The following is a 22,777-nucleotide window of genomic DNA, read 5'->3' on the forward strand; positions in this document are numbered from 1 at the left end:
TTAGAATCTGACTAGTCTGCTTACTAGAATAGCATTTTCTCAAAAAAATGCTACCCCTTACTGGTTACAAGAAAAAGCATTTTTAAGAATATCTATAGAGTAGGTTACAGGATAGAACAACTACATTTGGATGGAGTGAGTTGCATCCTCAAATGAACAGGATTCACACTACTGAAGCTTTTTAATTTAGATTACCTATAAACAGAGTTGCTTTAAATAAGAATATTAGAAGTGCAATCTTTACAAAGAGGTTTTTTTTTGTTTTTTTTTTTAAACAAAAAAAAGTGTTCAGGACTTGCATTAAACTGCCAGAGGGGATTGGTTAGGCACTATAGGGGAGGTTTTCAGGCACCTACAATTTAGGAACACAAGTCCTACTTTCAGTTGGACTTGTGACATAAATCCTTTCATGCATATTTGAAGTCTTTGTTTTCAGTCTATAAGATGTCCAAAGGCCATTGGGCACTCAAAGCAAAAACCATAGTATATTAAGTAAAGTTACAAGTGAGACTCTGAGGGCTAAAACATAAAATTTAAAATACAATTTAAATTTTAAAATTTTGTAAACTTAAATACAGATCATACTTCAAGAATTTTATTTGACTACACAAGGCAAATGGCAGTAGAGAATTGAGCCCCTAATCTACATTGCTGAGCTATGTGAAAGGCAACTTTCCCTGTTCCTGGATGTCTTTTTAATCCTTAAGAACCATCTTGGTAGAATGCTCAATTATGTGGACTCAGCAAAAACTTTAGATCCTAGAAACACTAAATTCTTAGTGCTAAGTGCTACAACACTTCAAAAGGGAAATGCAAAAAAGAAACACTAGCAGTACAGAATGGGGGAGCTCATGAGTGGGGAATGTCAGCCATATGAAGAGAAGCCATAGCTGTCTCCCATACCCACTTCCTAGTTTTCTCTTTTCTCCCAACATAACTGCATCCGATGAAGTGAGCTGTAGCTCACAAAAGCTTATGCTCAAATAAATTGGTTAGTCTCTAAGGTGCCACAAGTACTCCTTTTCTTTTTGCAGGAGAACAATGACTTTCATGAGTTAAAGGTAAACAAAAGGTTCTTGAACAAGCTTTGAAATAGGAGGCTATAGACTAAGTATCAACAATGGGCCTGATTCTCAGCTGTATCCCAGCCCCCTTCACACTGCTCCAGTGACCTAAAGTGACAGCAAACCTGGCAGAAATGGCCTTTAGAGAATTACAACCTGCCGGCCCCGGGACAGTTCTATGCCACTATTTCCTTATAGCCCCCAGTGTAGGAAATGTCAGGACAGAGATGGAGTGTGGCCAGAGCATGCTTGTGCTGTGGTTATCATCAGGTGCTGAATTGCCCCTACGGGGCATATCTATTGCAGCTGGAGGCTGAAAGTAGACATGATATGGCTAAATTTCAACAGGGGCTGAACAGGCCTTCAGACAGTCCAAGTGCTAGTCCACACTAGAAGTGCTGCAGCTGTGCCTCTGGTGAAGACACTCTATGCCAACGGGAGAGAGCTGCTCCCACCAACATAGCGCTGTCCCCACTGACACCACTCGGGGTGAGGAGGCCTATTCATGCTCCTGAGCAACGTAAGTTATACCGACATAACCTGTAGTATAGACAAGCCCTTAGAATACAAGGAGTGCAAGTAGAATTTGAACCCGTTTTTGGCATGTCCATTCTCCATTCATTAAGGCCTATATATTTTAAATGACTATTTAAAATATAAATTGGTTTCTTACCTTCCAAAGTTTTACCCAGCAAGTGTCACACCTCCTAAAAGCAAAGCATTTTCTTGCATTATTACAATAATATTTTCATATAGTATCTTTTACATACTCTCTAAACACTTTTACAGTTAAATGAAATTTACATAGAAAAGGGGAAAAATTAACTTTTAATTTTAACAGGTATCAATTATGGAGATATACTTCCAGCAGAGACTTAAAAATAGCTGAAGTTGAGGTGAAAAGATACATAAGGCTGTTCTAAACTCAAGGAGCTGCAAATGTGGTTCTTACCTACAATAGCAAATTTCTTATCCGTTGTTCAGCTGCTCCTGTGCTTCCAGTGCATAGACCAATATAGACCACATGCATACATCTTTTTAAAAAACTATATTATCAAATACCAAAGTGGCTAGATTTTATGGAGGGGCAGAGGAGACCAGTGCTAAGATAAGTGAATAAAGGGGAGAGGGAGAGAGAGAGAGAAAGCATGTGAGGTTGTTCACAGTAAATCAATAGAAGGCTTTGAAATCAGGATCCAAATTAGTCAATGGGGTAATTCTATTGAAGTGAGTAGATGGAGTTACTTCATGGATGAGTTGGGCCACAGAGGACATTTTTTCCACTATGCACTGAAACAGATGAGGATCTAATAGGATCTGTGATGAGTATGGGGTTACACTTGTTTTAATGTGTGAGAAAGTAGACAGAAGCATTCTGCACAAGCTGAAATCTAACAAACCTACACTATCTGTAAATGCATGAACGATGCTCTTTTCAAAGATTCAGCCTTCCCAAAAGGTAATGCATATATTTAAAAATAAATATGAAATACAATTAAGAGTATGCCCCAAAATAAAAAAGTGAGACACCTATTTATGTTTAATCTGAGCAGGAAACTTTTATTTTTTAAAAATAGAGCATTCCTTTTGCATCTTAAAACTATTTATTTTTAACTACCAGACTGGAGAGGTTTCATTTTGTTAGATACATATTTACATTTGTGTCGTCATTTGTCATTAATAAAATCAACTACTTTTATTTTAAAATAGTGAATTTTCATAGTTTTCAATTCTTTACAGATAAATACACTTTGACAAAAGATTTTTTTAAATTTAAATTATTGCTATATTGTATATATATTTGAATTCCTTTCAAATGTACTATAATAAGTATGGCATGAGTGAAATATAAGTGGAAAAAAGACTGTCCTTTAATATTAAAGATATAACAAATGTCAAATTTCACCCACAAACACAAGCCCTTCTTCATCTGCAGGGGAGCTACATATGCACCTGTGAGGTCAGCACTTTCCACCCCTCCCAAAAAATAAAAGTTATTGCATTTAAATATTTTAAAATATAACATGTTTTCAGAGTATAGATTTTTTCAAAGCCAGAACCGGTTGAGTATGATCAAAAATCCGACAGATCTTCGGAGTTTGAGGAAGGGAGTTCAGTCCAGTTGTTGGTGAAAATGTGTACGTCATAGGAAAACATCAGAATTGGCAACCATGTTGATAGTTTCAGCAGTCTAAAGACTGCATGGGAACAGAAGCTGAACTACCTTCCCCATTCCTTGAGAAGGTCCCCGTGGAATAGGCCTAAGCGACCATCCCGGCTTGTGGAAGAAGCTTGTACTGCTATTGGCTGTGGTGCATTTATTTTTACAGACTGAGGCTTTCACTCTCCAGAGATTTTGTTCAGGAACCAAAATACACTGAAAAAGACCTTTGCGGAGGGTGCCCATATGGTGGTGAGAGAGAGCCCTCATTTTCATATTTGCACGCAGAGCATTGCACAGGAAATCCATTTCAACTTTAGCAGTGAGGTGGGCCCATACAGATGCCAGGGAGTGCCAGTTCGCTCATTCAGGGCCCAGCTGAATGATTCCAAGAGGCACCAATTTCAAGTCTCTCCTGACTTTTTCAGATGGTTCCACTGAATGCCCACCATTTTCCATGTTTAGAAAAATAAATTAATATCTAACATTTCACATTTTCTCCACAGAAAACATTATTTCCCCCCCCCCCATGATTTGGGCTCAAGCACCACCCACTCCCTGCCTCTCACAGGTAGTGCCTTTTATTGCAGGAGAAACACCCCAGCCTCCTCTTAGGACACCCTGCCCTTCTTACAGCAACAGCCCTCCCTCCTGCCCTCTGCTTAGCCCCCCACCCTTCACAGGGGCTCTGGCCACCGTCTAGTTACAGGGGCAGGAGGCCCCCTCCTCAAATACGGTCATACAGAGATAGTACCTCTAATTCCAGCACCTATAGGTGAGGCTGCACCCCCTGGCTTTGATTTCCATCAGACAAGGGTTTAGTTTTGTTCAATGGCTTTCAGCACCCGCCCCGCCACCCACCACCCACTCTAAAAATTGCTCCAGCACCACTGGCCTCACCCCACCTCCCCCATTCTTACCTCTAGCCCCATCACGGGCTAGCCCTTGCCACCCTGCCCCCTCTATCCCCTCAGGATGGGCCCCAACCTCCCCTACAGGGCCTTCCGCTCACGCTTCCACTGCTGCTGCCCCTTTAGCTTTCCTCACACTGGGGACCGTGCTACCCCCCCCGCCCCATGCCAAAAATCGACCTGACATGCCACATCCAGCCCCACCTGAAACTCCTTCAGGCACCAACGGGAACCGAACCCGACCCGCCCGAGGTTGCTCTGGTGACAGAATTCCAACTCGACGCACCATTGGCTGAATACAGCCACCTGACAGCCCCTGGGAAGTTGGGCTAACTATCTTGTCTTCCTTCCCCCTCCCCTGTGATAGGTCAATTAAGATGACTGATTGACAGCCACATGGTCCAATAGAACTCCTTCCTGATTAGCTGCTTTGAGGGGGTGGGACCTGACCCAGTGCTCAAACAGCTCTGTGGAGTAAAAGCTCTGCAGAGCTTCCCGCCAGCCCCGCATCAACTCCACGCTGCTCTTGGCTGAACAAATCGGCAGACCGTTTTTGCCCAATGGGGTGAGGAGTTGCCTCGAGTGAGGGACAGGGGCTGGCCTGGGTGGGAGATTGTCCCCGTTCACCCCCCGGCCCTCAGAGAGGTGATGTCTTTTGGTTCCACTCTTATGCTATAAACCCTCTGCTCTCTGGCTCCACCCCACTAGCCAGCGTTGGCCCAGCCATGTCCTGCTGGGGGCCGGCTTCCCTCATGGCCCGGGCTGGTTCCCCCACCTCATATTGTACACCGTATTACACACCCACCCCACTCGCATCAGCTCAACTAGTTCTCAGGCTCGCACACACACACATCCTCACTCCAACAGGCAAACGGGACATCACCCCAATGCAGCCAGCTCTGGGGTGCAGGGAAGTAGCAGGCAGCCAACACAACTGTACATCTTGCAACAGCCTGAGGGAGGGGCAGTTTAGCCAATATGTCATTGCCCATGTGTAACAGAGTTGCAGAGGGTCAACTGGAAGGAGAGGGAAGGAAAGTGGTGACGGTATTTGCCCTGCTTCACCTACAAAACTAACCCCACCACTCTCTCTCACCTCCAGGAGATGCTGCTCTCCATAGATGGTTATAAACACCTGCACAATTAAGTCAACTTTATTTCACACTATACATGCAACTAAATTGAAGAGATTTTTAAATGGCCATGTGCACAGTAACATGATTGTAAGAAAACCCGTTCCTCCCTTTAAAGGTGGTCTTAAGTGAAACATTTTAAAAAAGAAAGCTGCTTGAAGTGGGCAGCCCTTTCTACACTTTGTATTTTGAGAAAATAATTACAATGGAAGAAGGGAAGGGTACTAAACACAGTATTAACCTTTCCTAGTTATAGTACAATAGACTCTTCTTTTTTGAGGTAGTGGGCAGTGGGGTTCGTTAGCGTGATGATGTCCCAGTTTTATAGGGACAGTCCTGATATTTGGGGCTTTGTCTTATATAGGCAACTATTACCCCCAACCCCCATCCCAATTTTTCACACTTGTTGTCTGGTCACCCTAGTTCTGACATGCTATACTGAGCCAAACAGACAACTGCAGATAAGATGTTACTGATACCTGTTGGTGATTTGCTCCTACCCTCTTTCAAACATCCCACTTCCTATGCTGATAATAAAAGGAGAGCTAGTAAGTGGTCATTTCAAAAAGATGACAATTGTCCTGCATGGATCCTATATGCAATAATGTTCAAACAGCAAAGAACAGTTACTCGCACAGTTAACTTGTACACTACTGTGAAAGATACGGGTCCCAATTCTAGTTTGCCCCTGGCAGCATGAAGGTGCCTTAGAGCTGCTGAAAATATAATTTACTCACTCCTGCCCCCCAAAAAACTCCACTTGCTGTAATTATTCTCTTTCTCCTCCCCACTAACACACCCACAACCATCCCTTGCTAGTAAAGGCCAACCCAAAATATACGTTAGCATTTAAAGAAAGACATAGGAACTTTCCGCACTGTTTACATGCAAGGTCTCAGAACTGTATAGCACAATGAAGAACGGTGAAGTTTACACACACTTCTCTGTAGGAAAGGTGTTCAGTCAGAGTTTGCCTCCTGCATGACAATGCATTGTCCTACAATGGAGGAATGTTCTGTACCGTTTCTACGGTCTTAAGAAAGAAGTAGCCAGTTTATTGACTGCCATCACGGGAACAGGAGAGAAGTGCCCTTCATATGCCAAGATCTAATTGTTCTGGGACATGTAAATCCAGGTAGACTCCCTTCTACCCCAGAAATGGTGAACGCAGCCTCTGCTTGTGGGAAGGGCAAGAAGAAACATTAGTACTGTACTACACTTACATGGACACATGCTTCATTACAGTAGGAGTTTACCAGTGTTCTATGGAGGAGATCCAGTACCACCTAGTGGCATCTTTTCACTTTAACACAGACAGGTCAAGATGGACTTTTACCATGGTAAATCCTTTCATTAGGCCAGACTAGCAGCAGAGATCTCAAGGTATGTCTACACACCAACTAGAGACTTGTGGCTTACCCGTGCCAGCCGACTCAGGCTTGCAGGGCTCTGGGTGTGGGGTCGTTTCACTGCTGTGTAGACTTCCAAGCTTGGGCTGGGGCCCAGGCTCTGGGACCCTGTGAGGTAGGAGGGTCCCAGAGCCTGGGCCCCAGCCTGAAAGCCTACACAGCAATGGAACAGCCCCACAGCCTGAGCCCAAGTCGGTTGGCATGGCCCAGCCATGGGTTTTAGTTTGCTGTGTAGACATGCCCTCGGAGGCTTTAAATAAAGTGAAACAGAGATGCCACTTTGGAATGAGCAAATTAAAATCTATATCAAAACAGTGCAAAACAGAGGAGAGGTAGTTTCTCTAAAAGAAGGCAAAAAAGTGTTCAGATCTATGACACTCTAGTCTTCTCCTGCTCCTGTTAACTCAATAACATATATTTTTGGCTAATAAAAATAACCCCCTTTTGATTTCCCCACCTACATTCAAAAGGAACCCAGTACCAATGCTGGCCTTTAAAAATCGATATAAAAGTATCAGTGCTACTGAGAGACTCCCTACAAATCCCTTTCTTTTCACCAGAGAAACTTAGCTCTCCTTTCTGGATATGCAGTTCCCAGCCTGGTTCACCATCCTCAGAGTAAAATCATAGGTGGCTATTCCCTGTGATTCCTCCTCCCAGCTGATGGAGCATCTTACTGGGTCTAAGTATTACAATACATTTATAGCCAACTGTTCCATTATTTCCAGACGGATGACAGAGTTCGTGTGGGACCTTTGCCAGCAATGACAAGTATTCACTCCTTTCAGCAGTTTTCTTCTTGTTTTAGATATCGATGATCACAAACACTTCTGGAGTCTCTTCTTCATAGATCTGCATTGCTGAATAAGTTATTGCCTTGACCTCAGTACCCTAGAGGGAATGGGCACAGGAAATTAGAGTTTGTAAACCATGAGCCCCAGCAGTGGCTCTGTATGAATCACAGCAATACATGAATATTTACTGGCTTCCTGGGAATGCTATTCAGTTTACAGTAGTTTTCAAACTGGGGTATATGTACCCCTAGGTGTATGTGAGCTCTCGTTAGGGGGTACATAAGAAAAATCCTGTAGTGGCAGACAACGCATTTTATTTAGTACAGAGATTTTCAAACTGTGGCGGGGTGCCCCCTAGGGGTGTGTGGAAGAACATTTGGGGATGAGCGGGGACACAAGGTGGCTTGGGCCAGCGAGGCCAGGCAGCTCAGGGAGGGAGTGCCACCTCCACCCCCTGCCTGATCTCTATGTAAATGGAAGGCAGAAATTGGGGAGGGGCACATGATCCCACACATCCTCCCCCACCTATGTCAGATAGGGGCATGCAGTAAACTATATTATTTCGAAATGGGTACAGAGCCTAAAAAGGAAAAGGAGTACTTGTGGCACCTTAGAGACTAACCAATTTATTTGAGCATAAGCTTTCGTGAGCTACAGTTCAATTCATCGGATGCTAAGGTGCCACAAGTACTCCTTTTCTTTTTGCGAATACAGACTAACACGGCTGCTAAGAGCCTAAAAAGTTTGAAAACCGCTTAGTTTAAAAAAAAAAAAAAATCCTTCCCCAGAAGCACAGCTGTGCTGCACTTGTTAGGAGTGTAAAGGTTGGGACATCAACATGTAGTAACTGGTCTAGGTGATGGGAAAGTAGCAGAACAAAGTTACTTTCTGCACAGCACCAACTCCCATCAACTAGCCACAACAGAACACAGTTTGGATGATGTGGGAGGGAAATCAGGAAGGATTAGATTAGTTTATTACTGAATCTCTAGAGAATTTACAACAGAGCAACCTAATAACTATCATGCCAGTGTAAGCACCCTGACTTTGGATTGGTTTGCATTTCATTGGCTCAACTAGACAACAGACTTCTCATTGCTGCTAGCTCATGAGTAATCACCCAGACACTCAGTTTCAGGAGTGCTAATTGCTGCATTCACAAATGGCAGTTAGTGAGCAAGAGCTTTGGTATCAGAGGCAATACTGGCATCTAATTACGCAGAAAAGTTAGTAACTGGCTCTCTTAATAACTTAGGAGAAAAGCCTTTGTCATACCCATGAAACCATAAGACACAGAGCAATTGTTACATACCTGAGGGTGTTTGGGTAAAGAGAACTCTTCCCCCCACCTTAGGGAACAAACAAAAAACAAACCCACAGATAAGTGTGAGGAAATTGTTGAAACTTTGGTTTAATTCAACAACCATCATTGCTGGAATTACCAGTGCAAGTGAGTCACTTAGAGGAAATCCACTTTGTGGAAAGGTCAGATTAACTCTCCTCAGTAGTTCTCTCATAGCGTAACTACTGAGGTGGTGTGGAGCATAGTTACTATCTCAGAGAGCTGAGCCATCCCAGCAAAGATACTAGTTATTTGTACCTTGCTTGTTTAAATATATAAAAAGCCTCCTGTTCCAGGCTCTAGCCTCTTGGGCAATTTTACAAGCTATTAACAGAAGAAAAAAAAAGAAAAGTAATTCAGGGAACAACATACTACACCCTCTCTAGTAGTTAAAACGCGCAACTCCCACTGTAGGGGAGAGAATGGCACACCATCCCTTGTGCCCCATGGAGGGGAATTTTTCCAACTAATTGCTGGAAAGGTCACTCCCATAAGCCAGGGTTGCTAGGAGAGGTGTGGGTGGAAGAGAGAAAGCATGAGCCAGTGGTTAGGCAGCAACCCATGACATAAAAGAATAGGGGTGAGGCTCTTCTACAGAATTCCTCTGTGATCTTGGGCAAGTCACTTAGCCTCTCATGGTCTCAGTTCCCCGATCTGTAAAATGGGGATGATAGCACTTCTACACCTCACAGGGGTTTTGTGAGGATAAATATGTTATAGCCTGTGAGGCACTAAGATAAAGGGCCCAAGAGAAGGACTTAAGATAGATAGAAGGGAGAGGAGAAGAAACAAAGCCCATTTTCCTTTCACTTATGCATTAGAGATTCACTCTTAACAGTTCCCCTATAGAATTGGGAGGATTGAAGCTATTCTGGTCCTTCCAAGTCTCCTCATGCAAGTACAATACACACAGTGTACCATCAGCTACAACACTGAAAAGCTAATCCCCCCAAAAAAATCCACTGAATCATCAACATGTATGTAAATGCTATAGTTGTCGTCCAGTGGGAGCGAAACTGGGCATCTATGGCATTGTCTAGACTAGGGCTACACCCACACCAGGAAAATGTATTAATTAACCATGTGCTAACATCCTAATCTTAATAAGGCTGCTATAGTTCAAACACTTTAAACTGGTCAAGATAAAACTTAAGGGGAGTCTAGGGTTTAACTCCATCAGGTTAACATGTTCTGAAGTACAACTGCTTTGTCTCAATTAGACTTTTAGAAGAGGTTAGTTAGATTGAGCTTTAAATCCTAAATCTAGAGAAGGCCTACAAAATAGGGAGAAGGAAGCGGAGAGACGTTGATTTGCCTACAGTCCCTGTATTGTATTAAGTAAATCCCTGAAGTTCTGGGCTCAGATTATTTTTATTTCCGGTCTGCTTCCAAGTCTTTGATAGCAACTGGCTGAAACACATCAGAATAATAAGTAGTATTATACAGTTTTACAAAGATTAGCTGATTAATCCTCATGAGAGAGAGCATGATAGATACTTAAATTTTATATACAGGACAGACACAGATAGAAGGACTTGCCCAAGGGCCCCCCGACTCCTTCCTAGTCTTTATTCACTGGTTTTCAGAATTTCGCTCTTAAATGAGATGGTGTTGATTACTCACCCAATGGACCTTATTTTGTACCTCATTCGGTCAATGTGAAGCACTTTCACCTCCTGCAAGGAAAAAAGAAACAGGGGAAAAGTTGCCTTTAAGAGGACTTCTCATATTGATTTATACCACCGGATGAAGACTCCCAGTGAACATGCCTCGATACAAAGCCAATATTCACATCACCATCGGAACCTAAAGCCAGCGTTTGAGCAGCCTCAGAGACACACTGGTGTTCAGAATTCAGATGTACACAGAACAGTTATTATGGTATAATGGCATCTATTCATTAGCTTTTACAACAGCAAAACTAAGAATATGTGCCCTGCCTCTCCCTATCCTTGTGTCTACAATCCCCCTGATGTGTTGGCGGGTCTAAGTGTTTTGTTGGTTCCACCTTTACTGCCCCAGATACTGCTGTACCTTTGGCAGGTGTTGGTAGGGAATAGTCCTGTCCTGTAAGATGGAAGAGACTTACCCTGGGTACGAAGAACTGGTCAGCACTGAATTTATACAGCCACTCATTTAAGAAGTTATAGAGAAGAGAGAGCAGGTCATGTCCTACAGGATAGAAGCAGAGAGAGAAAGCGACTCAACTGGGAGCTCGGTCAAGAACTTCCCAAACATTCTTTCAGTCCATATCAAAGGGGCAGTTTCCTGATGACAAAGTACTAGAAGATTCAGCCAACTGAGATTGGCTCCTTAGATGTAGTACTGACCTTTTTATTTCAATGCACTTCTCTTTCAACGAGTTCGTACAATAGGCTCACTGCCTTCTTACCTTCTGCCTCCACTTCTATAGTATCCAAGGGTTCAACCGTCTCTGTATCCGTCATGTAGCCAAACATGGCCATAGCACACTGCTCAAATGTCTCTTCCAAGGTATCTCCCCAGGCATGTAACCTACAGACAGCAGCATTACTCCATCATACAATAGTAACAAAGAAAGTGGGGGGATGCAGATGAAAGATTGGGGTGCTAGTATAAGTGGGAAAGGAAGTGAATGCAGAGAAGTGCAGACCTGCCATTACCTATGAATAGGGGCATTTGGGAAGAAGATTAGGGAAGCACTGTTGAAATATAGCAAGAGGAAAGGAGCTTCCTTTTGGAGGGACAGAGTGGGAAAGTAGAAAATATTTTACTAAAAGAAGTGATGTCCTTCCTAAATATGGACAGTTGGCATGCATGGAAATAGATCACTTGGAAATAAAGAGGTAGCATGAACATCTGAGGTTGAAGAGAAGAGACAAGGAGCTGAAGAATTAAAACACCTCCATGTAGCTTAGACTTATTTCAGGAGCACTCTAGGCATACCTTTGTGACATTCTGTACCTTGGAGGAGCACCCTGTAACTCCCCATATTCCTCATCTGTATATAATTGTGATATTACATATAAACATGCCTTGTAAGGTATCAGTGGGAAGGTTATGATCTGCTGAAAGTCATTTCTCTATGCATTAATGATATACATATATGGATGTGAAGTTATGAGAATTGTGTTGTATGGCTGTCACTAAAACATGCTGTAAATTGGGGAATTAGCCAGATGATAGCTCGCCAGAGGAAACAGCAAGGAAAGTAACTAACACCCAGGCAGGATGTCAAACAACCCATCAACCACCCTTGTCCAGCAAGGGAGCTACAATTCAATGACTCACTTGCATGAGGCCACACCAGAGGAATTGCTCAACCTTGCCTGGAGACTCAGCAGTGCCCTGAGACATGCCTGGACTTTTGTTCTACAACACAGGGGGCCCAGGCTTGGCCTTTTACTCCTTCACCCACCTATGCTGCAAGCAACAAGGACACTCTGAAGTCTCCAACTGAGGGGACTGGTCCAGATGTCAAGGGTGAAATCTGTGTATTTTGAACTGCAATATCCAGTGGGGTGAGAAAGACTCCTTAATCTAGTTGTTGCCCAGTCTAATAGGGTTGAGAGTTTAGACTGCATGTTTATATTTTATTTCTGTTGGTAACTAATTGACTTTTTGCCTATCACTTAAAATCTATCTTTTGTAGTCAATACATTTGTTTTACTGTTTATCTTTACCAGTGAATTTGCCTGACGTGTGTGGTAAATCTGCTCAGGTTTTGCAAAGACTGGTGTATGTACACTTTCCATTAATGAAGAAGTGAACCAGTTACTAAATTTGCACTGCCCATCTTGAGCAGTGCAAGACGGTATATTCCTGAGGTCCAATGCTGGGAGCTCCTGGCTCAATGCTGTCACCCCACCAGCTCCTGAGCCCAGGCCCCAGTCTGTCCCCCCAGCTAGCTATTCTGAACCCTAGTCTGTGACCCCTAGCAGCCCTGTGTGCCCCACTCTGTCCTAACCTGGCTCTGCAGGCAGGGTGCAGTGATGAACTTCTACTCCTGGGGGAATTCTGCTCCACTGTGCATGCACAGAAAATACATTCTGCCCTAGAAGTGCTGCAGTTCCACCTTTTGCCCACCAGAGGCTGCTGTGGCGCCAGAACAGCCAGCTGTGTTCAGGTGCTGTTGGCTGTTCTAGCGCCACAGCAGCCTCTGGTGGGCAAAAGGTGGAACTGCAGCACTTCTGGGGCAGAATGAATTTTCTCTGTGTGTGGGGGGGGAAATTCTGTGTATGCACAGTGGCGCAGAATTCCCCCAGGAGTAAATTTCTGGGTGTAACCTCACTAAGATTACTTCTTCTATCACATTTGATGTAAATCAGGAATAACTGTGAAGTCAGCAGGGTTGCATCTATGTACTGATGTGAGAGGAGAATTGGGCCAAATATATCCCCTTTGAGCTTATGGAATGCATACCTAAGCATGCTGGGATGCAGGGGTGCTGGAACTAGGGGTGCTGGGGGTGCAGCAGTACCCTCTGGCTTGAAGTAGTTTCTATCATGTACAGGTTTTACAGTTTTGTTCAATGGCTTTCAGCACCCTCACTATAAAAGTGATTCCAACGTCACTGCTGGGATGCTAGATATTCTTTGTTTCATTTCAACAATATGGTTTCTCTTTGGAGGTCATGGGGGGTGGATATATTTATCTATTTCTCTTTTGATAAGTTTGTAATGGGTTTCCCGGGGTGCAGCCTGGGACCGTGGGACTGCTGTGCCCCCTAAACTCTCCAGCCTGAGCTGTGTCTCATAATGCCTTGCTAGTGACCACCAGCAAACCCCTCTAGGAGCTGTGATCACTCAGCACAACCTCATGTGGAGCCCCGCAGCCAGCTAGATTGCATGAATGCTCCCAGAGCCACTCATGAATCATGCAGGGAAAGGCACCAGCCAAATCCCTCTAGCTGAATGGGAATTGGGATGCAAGGCCACATGGGGATTGGGGGAGAAGGGCTGCAGGGACACATAAGGATGGGGAAGAAGGCTGCAGAGACCCATGGGGATGGGAGGTGTGGGGAGACGGGCAGATGTGCCTGACTGAATGAGAGAGGATTTGGGTCAGCAAGGGTCTGCATGAGGGAGGCGTCCAAACTCCCTTACAATCCAGCCTGCCCCTCACCCCCCAAACAAACAAACAAACAAACTGTTCCATACTTCTTCCAGCCACATCCAACAACCCTCCAGGTTCACTTCAGGCTCTTTCTCTCTCCCTCAGCTCCTCCATTACCCCTGACTCCCCCAAGCCTTTGCACTGCTTCCGACTGGTGCAGGAAATACAGTTCTGTATTAAGAAAAGGAGTACTTGTGGCACCTTAGAAACTAACAAATTTATTTGAGCATAAGCTTTCGTGAGCTACAGCTCACTTCATCGAGTTCTACTTCTACTCACTACTCTGAGTTCTGTATTGTAATTTAAATTAATTACTCAAAGTTCTGTGCTAATATGCTTAGTAAGGAATCTGTTTGTCAAAAAAATTTACCAGAATCTTTTTTTGGTTACAGACAAACTTGCTGACAGATATTTTGAAATAAATTACCAAAATAATTGAAACTGGCGTGATTATACTGTGATATTTTGACAAATAAAATATGCAGAATTTTGCAGAATTTTAAAATATTGGGCACAGAATTTATTTTGGCATAGAATTCCCCCAGGAGTAGAAATTGCAGCTGTAAATACTCACTGAACGTCAGCTGTGTGATCCAGATCTGAGGGAGTAGAAGAAGAATAGTTATGAGATCATCATGGTGGTTTAAAAATAAGCAATAATATGGAAGAAAAAGTCAGGTCCTGTTAATAACAAGATAATTTTTTGTGCTTGTTTTGACACCGAAGCTCCAGCTAGTGTGTTAATCTGATTAATTAACAATGACACTTGAAAAGATTTAATTCAGTGTCATCAACACATGTCAACAGAACAGGTTTTTAAAAGAAAAACCACAAAAAGCTAACTTGTTTCTAGTGAAACCACCGATAACATGGTACAATTCAGGGCAGCTGCAACAGTGTTCCCCTTTTGTGGTCCACCAAGGGCACTCACTCTTAAACCTCCAGCTCCCAGCCATCACCTCTCCTGGGGAGAGACCCGCATCTCTCTCCCTCTCCTGAATGGGGTTTTTCCAGGTGGCACAATTCCCTACCTACACGGTGTTATTACCAGCAAGTCAGACTGCCTAAATAGACCAGGGTCTGTGATTTGCTCTTATTCCAGAAGCTATAGCCAGCTTAACTGCCTACAGTTATGCTCTTACACAACTCTAGGTCAGCACTTTTATTCAAGGTGAAAGCATTACAGAGAAAAACACAATTAAAACAATTCTACACATGCAATAATAAGTTTACCAAAGACCATTCCCACCCCTACTCCAGCAGAGGCTCTGGTAGGAGTTAGTCCTTCAAACCCCCCCAAAATGTTTTGTGGTTACAAGTTCCTAACAGCTTCAGCTCAGCACAAGCACATCCATGCATAGGTCAGTCTTTCCTTTATGCAGCCAGGTTGTCTAACTGTATCCAGCGTTTTTTAAAATCAGGTTTTTTTATTAAAATGCTATTCTAGGCCATTCCACCTTTTATCCCCCTCCAATTAATCCATTCTTTGGGTCAGCTCATCAACATTCAGCCCCTCCCTGTGCTTGTGCTCTGACTCCCACTTGCAGAAGTCAAGCACAGACAACGTAACCAAGTTAATTTTACAATTAAAGTGTACTCCCACCTCCATTGTAGGCAAAATACCCCAGAGAGGACTGAGCTGAATAAGAAAAAAGCAGCCGGTGGTACAGAATGTATTTTGCTGCTTGCATACAACAAGGTGTGGTGTTGTAATTGATAACAATATTCTACACCATAATTTTGAAGCATAATGTTGATGGATCAGGACTGGATACAAGAAGTTGGGGAGAACTTAAGAACGGCCATACTGGGTCTGACCAAAGGTCCATCTAGCCCAGTATCCTGTCTTCCGACAGTGGCCAAAGCCAGGTGCCCCAGAGGGAATGAACAGAATAGGTAATCATCAAGTGATCCATCCCCTGTCGCTCATTCCCAGCTTCTGGCAAACAAGAATCTAGGGACACCATCCCTGCCCATGCTGGCTAATGGCCACTGATGGACCTATCCTCCATGAACTTATCTAGTTCTCTTTTGAACCCTGTTATAATCTTGGCCTTCACAACATCTTCTAGCAAAGAGTTCCACACGTTGGCTGTGCTTTGCGTGAAGAAATACTTCCTTTTGTTTGTTTTAAACCTGCTGCTTATTAATTTCATTTGGCGACTCCTAGTTCTTGTTTTATGAGAAGGAGTAAATAACACTTCCTGATTTACTTTCTCCACACCAGTCATGATTTTATAGACCTCAGTCATATCCCCCCTTAGTTGTCTCTTTTCCAAGCTGAAAAGTCCCAGTCTTATTAATCTCTCCTCATACGGAAGCTGTTCCATCCCCCTAATCATTTTTGTTGCCCTTCTCTGAACCTTTTCCAATTCCAGTATATCTTTTTTGAGATGGGCCAACAACATCTGCATGCAGTATTCGAGATGCGGGTGTACCATGGATTTATATAGAGGCAATATGATATTTTCTGTCCTATTATCTATCCCTTTCTTAATGATGCCCAACATTCTATTCGCTTTTTTAACGGCCGCTGCACTGAGTGGATGTTTTCAGAGAACTATCCACAATGACTCCATGATCTCTTTCTTGAGTGGTAACAGCTAATTTAGACCCCATATTTTATATGTATAGTTGGGATTATGTTTTCCAATGTGCATTACTTTGCATTTATCAACATTGAATTTCATCTTCCATTTTGTTGCTCAGTCACCTAATTTTGAGAGATCCTTTTGTAGCTCTTCGCAGTCTGCTTGGGACTTAACGATCTTGAGTAATTTTTGTATCATCTGCAAATTTTGCCACCTCACTGTTTACCCGTTTTTCCAGATAATTTATGAATATGTTGAATACGACTGGTCCCAGTAGCAGCTCCTGGGGAACACCACTATTTACCTCTCTCCATTCTGAAAACTGATGAGTTATTCCTACTCTTTGTTTCCTATCTTTTAACCAGTTACCAATCCATGAGAGAACCTTCCCTCTTATCCCATGACAGCTTACTTTGCTTAAGAGCCTTTGGTGAGGCACCTTGTCAAAGGCTTTCTGAAAAATCTAAGTACACTGTATCCCCCTTGTCCACATGCTTGTTGACTCCTTCAAGAATTCTAGTGTATTGGTGAGGCATGATTTCTCTTTACAAAAAAAGAAAAAAAACCATGCAGACTCTTCCCCAACACTTGAGCACTTGATTCCCACTGACACCAGTAACTCAGAGGACCAGGCCTAAATGCCTTCAATTACATGGCGGCTCCCTAGTATAGCTGCACTTTGTAAGGCATTAGGTTTACATTTAAAAGTGTCGTTAAAAAATAAATTTCCAAACCTGTGCAGTTAAAGCAGATACATGAACAGTCAAAATACTGGTCATCAGCCACTAACTGATCCAAAAAAGTGTATACATGGACTGTACAATCCATTGCAGACAGATCTTTGTACAGAGTCACGTACAGAGTAGTCCAGTGAAAGGGCTAACGAGTCGTGCTCTGCGCACTTACAGTGCAAGATGCAGACATTAGGCCCGATCCTACAAATACTGCCCGTCAGCTCTCAGACAGCTGCTGAGTGAAGAGCACTCTTGAAAATCTGACCAATAATTCTTACTACCTTTAGTAGTCTTATTGACTTACGCCTAGTGTTAGCGTGATCACGCCCAAGATGGCACAATTTCTCCATTTTATTATTGCTAGTGCGGTATGCTCCAAATCCTGATTCCCCCTTAAGATTATGAAAGACAATTTTAAGCAAAACCTCTCTTTCTTAAAAGGCTTTTTACAGCTAGGTTTTGGGATGTGTGTGTCAATAACGGTTTTAAGAGAGGACAGTGCACTTAACAAATAAAGAGTACGATGACCCTAAGTAACAAAAATCTAATTGAGAGCAAAGTTAAGGGACAAAAGTAAGTGAGCTAGCGCTTGAGTGAAAACATTAGTTATTAAAATCAATAGGGGAAACCTAGAATTGGTGTATCAGTGTTGTTGCATTGTCAAACAACATATAAGTTAGAGAACCAAATTTCAAAGCAAAGATGAATACAGTCTATACCTCCTATCTCTAGCTAAAACAGATTTCTGACAGCTCTTATGAGATATTAAAGGTGTTTACTGCATCAACACAGCAAACAAGTGATGATGACTAGATGTCTGTGACAGTTTCTTCTTTTCCCTCAAGGCTGAGAAGTGTCATGTGTCCGTATTCTGCAGACCTACTGCACAAGCCTTTTCTGTTCATTTATAGCTTTTAAGCGGCCAACACCCTAATATGTGGCATTGACTTTTAAACCATTAAGAAGGATTACAAAACGAGGAACTCACAATATAAAATTGATCTTAAATTATGTAATATTAATTCTTTAAACACATATGAAATTTTCTACATCCACAATTTAGGGATCTAGAATTTAAGTCAACTCACAGTAACACAAAAGGTGTGTGAAATTGTTGGAGACAGATTTAAACTTAGGTCTAAAATAAGTAACATACAACAGATCATTACAGCTGAAGCCACCCTCTTGGCTCCATAATCACTTACCTGCTTTGTAAATAGTTCCCCTACCAACTATCTCTAACGAACAACAGCTATAGAGTCTAATTCATTTCAGCCAGAGAATAAAAATCTTCTCTGATTACAGAAGGAAGATTGGCTCCCTTTTGACTGGTGGAACATGCTGCTGTCATTAGCCTATACTAGGCTTAAGAGCTGAACAAGTCCTGAAACATATGTTAATAAATTACACAAACTACTCTCTCAAAGAGGCACAGCCTAAATAAAACTACAGTTAGACCCAGGCTGCTTCCTGTAAGCACCTAAAGCTATTAAATCAAGGCAGGAAGGAATTCCTGGGGAGGGAAGGGGAAAAAAGCCCAGGCAAAAGTCTTAAAGCAGCAGATTAAAGCACATAATGCAAAAACAAAACAGAAAAACATGTAGCGAAGAAGATGGAAAAAATACATTATCTCAAGCATTTGTTTAGAGACAAGAAACAGCTTAGAAGGAGTGTTTCCCTGGATGCTTTTGATGAATAAGTCATTGTATAGTTATTTACATCACAGAAAGGCACAAAGTAATTCAACAAATTAAGAATCACAAACAACCCCTACAGTTAATCTACAGGCACACACCCACAATCTGAAAGTGAAAACAGCATGCAGCACCCATGTATTAAGGAGACTCACCTTTCCAGAGTCCCCCTCTCCCCCACCCCATGCCCAGCACCCCATAGACTATGTCTAGACAAGGCTAGGAATACTCACACTCATATTTCTTATTGAGGGGCGGGTACTTGGCTTTAATGGCCTGCTGGTCCGCTGTCAGATTATAGTCCCTGTAGTTATCTGCCATGATCACTTTAGTGTACACTACTCACTTCCTGCTTTATAAAAATGGCCACCCCCTTCCAGGCTGTCAGGGAAGTTTCCACACGTGATGCTGGTGCTTAAAGAGAGAGTTCTCTTTTTATCAGGCCAGTCTCTGAGGAGTATCAATAGCAATTTTGGAAGAGATCTTTTATTGTAACTAAATGTAGCTAGCACCACAACTGTAGGAGGCTATGGAACTGTGATATTTCAAATGTGCCTCTCTGAATTCCCATGCCACCAAATCCTTCATTCATTGGGGAAATTTAGACCTTGATTCTGCAAAGATTTTACATGTGCTTTTAACTTTATGCGCTATGAATAGTGAACATGAACAGTGGGTAAAGTTAAGCATGTGCATAAGTCTTTGCAGGTTTGGGGCCACAAATTGTTAACTCCTTGGAGCAGGAATAATGTCTTCCTTTATGTTCTGTACAGTCCCAAGCATGCTGTCAATTCTCCATAAATAATAGAATGATATTAAAACCAAAGTAACAAGTCAGTTGTATAGGAGGACTGCCTGAGCTTCCAAGTGTCAAATGCTTTCAACTCCCCCTGAAGTTAATGGTATCTGAGGGTATTCAGCACTTTACAGAACTATGCCCAGTGTGCATATGGAAATCTAAACATAGACATGTTACAAAACAAGCCCCTATAAAGCCCACCAAAATCACAGCAGCTGGCACAAATGCAGACTCTCAGTAGCTCTCAACCATGTCACTACAGCAGATAAAAGTGAAATCTGTTCTTTAGGGCAGCAACTGTTTGTTAGGCCCCAATCCTGAAAACACATGCAAATGCTTAAGTCAATGGGGCTCTGAATAGGATCTGGTCCCTAGTGAACAAGGTTGTCAGGGCCCAGTGAGGAGTACAAGTTTCCTAAAATCAGCCTGTTTGCAGTTTCTTCAGACTTTCAAGCCCCGTTTTAATTTGAAAGGTAAATGGAAATAAACTTCAGGACCAGAAAACACGTGTCAACTGCAGGTTCTGTAATCAAGTATTTATCCCCCAACTGTATCTTCCACTTCCCCACAGAGTGACCAGCCTTGCTCTTTCCTTAAATTGCTTGCATGTGGAAGGAGCTATCTGCAGCTAAATCCAATTAGCATCCTCAACAGCTGATGGAAATTGTACTGGTTCAAAATTGTCAGCTCTTGTGATTTTATCATGAGGGTCTCACAATGTGTAGCGTCTTCTTAAAGGCCCAGGTTCTGGAATCATGATATTGCATAATACACCTCTACCCGATATAACGTGACCTGATATAACACGAATTCGGATATAATGCAGTAAAGCAGCGCTCTGAGGGGCGGGGCTGCGCTCTCTGGCGGATCAGCGCATCAGCATGTCTGCCCTGACATGCTGCTCTGAGCGGTGTGTTAAGGGTGCCGGGCTGGGGCCTAGGGGTTGGATAAGGGGCAGAGGGTCTCGGGGGCCGGTCGGGGACAAGGAGCAGGGGGGGTTGGATGGTTTGGAGTTCTGGGGGTGGGGCAGTCAGGGGATGGGGAACGGGGGCGTTGGATAGGGCATAGGAGTCCTGGGGGGCCTGTCAGGGGGCAGGGGTGTGGATAGGGGGCGGGGCAGTCAGGGGACAGGGAGCAGGGGGGGTTGGGTGCGTTGGCGGTTCTGAGGGGTCAGTCAGGGGTTGGGAAGTGACTATTAATAACAGAAATGTTTGAGGCCAAAGCAAGTTCAATATAACGCAGTTTCACCTATAATGCGGAAAGATTTTTTGGCTCCCGAGGACCGGGTTATATCGGGGTAGAGGTGTAATTTCAACTTTAATTTTTTAAAGTAAATTTCTAGCCCTTGTGGTTGCAGAGAAAATCTTGAAAATGTGAAGCAAGGGATCCCTAAAGAGTCAAAAGGCAAGAAAAAGTACCGAACATTTAATATTTTAAAAAACCCTCATGATTTTTAAAACAATCTCTCCATTTTTATGGGCCAAATTAATAATTTTTCAATGTTTGGGGTTGACAAAGCAGGGCTAATAATGTTCTGAATGAAAATGTAAGAGAGGAAATCTATAAATAAATAAGGGTATACCTTTTTACTTTCAGTAGAAGGGAAGGACTTTTTGGAAGGACTAAATAAAAAGCTCTCATAGTTTTTTTTTATCAGGAGATTTTAAAAGAGGTCAGTATCATTATCTCCACTTTAAAAATGAGGAAATGGAGGCTCAGAGATGTGCAAGTGACTCTAAAGTCTCCTAGTAGAGTCAGAAATAGAGCCTGCATTTCCTGAGTCCTAGTCTAGTGTGTACACCTCTAGACCACACACATTTAGTAGCAGCTAGTCTGCTTTTTAAAATTGGGATTAAGGACAGAGTACAGTCTGTGTCTATCCAATGTAGTGTTTTCTATAATGTCCATCTCTGTTGCATCTAAGTGGTATATATGGAAAGGGGAAAGTATTGACTAGGGTTGGATATAGTCCATTTATGTCTTGCTGCCATGGAGAGAACTAAGAAAATAATCAGGAGACAGGAAACATCCAAACATACAGGGCACATAATCAAAAAAACCTTAATTTTGTCTGTAATGTTTTAACTCTTCGGTGAGGAAGGGTGGTAACAAACTATCTAGGAAGCAGATTAAAGGCTGAATTTGAACCTTGTTTCTCAAATTCCGTAATTGTCTGGATTTTAGGGTGTTCCATACTATTATCTGATAATAGATTGCAGTGACTTGTAGACAAAAACTTTTATTCCTAGGTATATTTACTTCCCTTAGATGTAGTATGTAGGGACACACAAACTTTATAAAAACAGAGGTTTATGGGCAATTAAATTTGCATAAAGTGGAGCAGCTAACAGTTTTTCTGCTCTCTCCTAGATGCAGCATGGAGATGTCTGCAAATGTCTGATGCAGCACCTCATTAAAGAACATCTTGGAGCACTGCATGGTGGGGCCTCTAGTCTCTGTGGTGTAGTGCTGCACTATTTAAAACTGCTTGGACCAACATGCAGCATTCCATACTGGGACCATCTGCCTGTATTATAGATGGGTGGTTGTTCATTGCATATTCCTCCTTAGTGTTGGGGACACTGGGGCATGGCCACTAGGTAACTCGAGGGGATGGAAGACGACAAGCCCCCTCGCACTAGGCCCAGGTGTCCTTGGCCTCCCCTCCTGCCTGGAGGCACTCGCAGCAGCTCTGCGTACTAGGCCCAAGTGTCCTTGGCGCCCCCCCCCCCCGCCTGGAGGCACACACAGCAGTTATGCTGAGAATCTGCAACAGTATGTTGCAGAGTCAGACTGCCTGAAACTAAGCAAGGCCAAACAGGGGAGATATGGAAGAACAATGCTGAATAAAGCAGCTTTATGTATAGTTTAACAAATGATACAGAGAATCAGGAAAGTAGCTGGGAACTGGATTGGCTGGCTATATGGATACTTGGGGCAGCTTGCTATTGGATAAGTATGCTGAGAAAACGGATGTATAAAAGCCTGTGTAACTTCCTGCTCTGTTGTGCAGGATTTGAGATTTTATTCTCCCTGTACCTTTTTGCAGCT

At 43.0% G+C, this 22,777-nt stretch overlaps 1 protein-coding gene across 2 annotated transcripts; it reads right to left on the reverse strand.

Annotated features, from left to right (window-relative positions):
- Positions 1-5,562: 5,562 nt before the first annotated feature.
- On the reverse strand, positions 5,563-19,275 carry ZBTB8OS (zinc finger and BTB domain containing 8 opposite strand). Of its 2 annotated transcripts, XM_073318016.1 has the most exons (7): positions 19,161-19,275; positions 14,483-14,507; positions 11,207-11,328; positions 10,904-10,986; positions 10,438-10,490; positions 8,785-8,821; positions 5,563-7,569 (listed from the first exon to the last, which is right to left on the reverse strand). In XM_073318016.1, exons 1-7 carry the CDS (start codon positions 19,246-19,248, stop codon positions 7,483-7,485), a joined length of 495 nt encoding a protein of 164 aa, XP_073174117.1. In that variant the 5' UTR covers positions 19,249-19,275; the 3' UTR covers positions 5,563-7,482. The 2 variants fall into 2 exon arrangements, with proteins under 2 accessions (XP_073174117.1, XP_073174118.1); XM_073318017.1 differs by lacking the exons at positions 14,483-14,507; positions 19,161-19,275 and adding an exon at positions 13,953-14,038.
- Between the last annotated feature and the right edge of the window lie 3,502 nt (positions 19,276-22,777).

Source organism: Lepidochelys kempii, chromosome 19 (genome assembly GCF_965140285.1).
Source record: "Lepidochelys kempii isolate rLepKem1 chromosome 19, rLepKem1.hap1, whole genome shotgun sequence".
Taxonomy (NCBI): Eukaryota; Metazoa; Chordata; order Testudines; family Cheloniidae; genus Lepidochelys; species Lepidochelys kempii.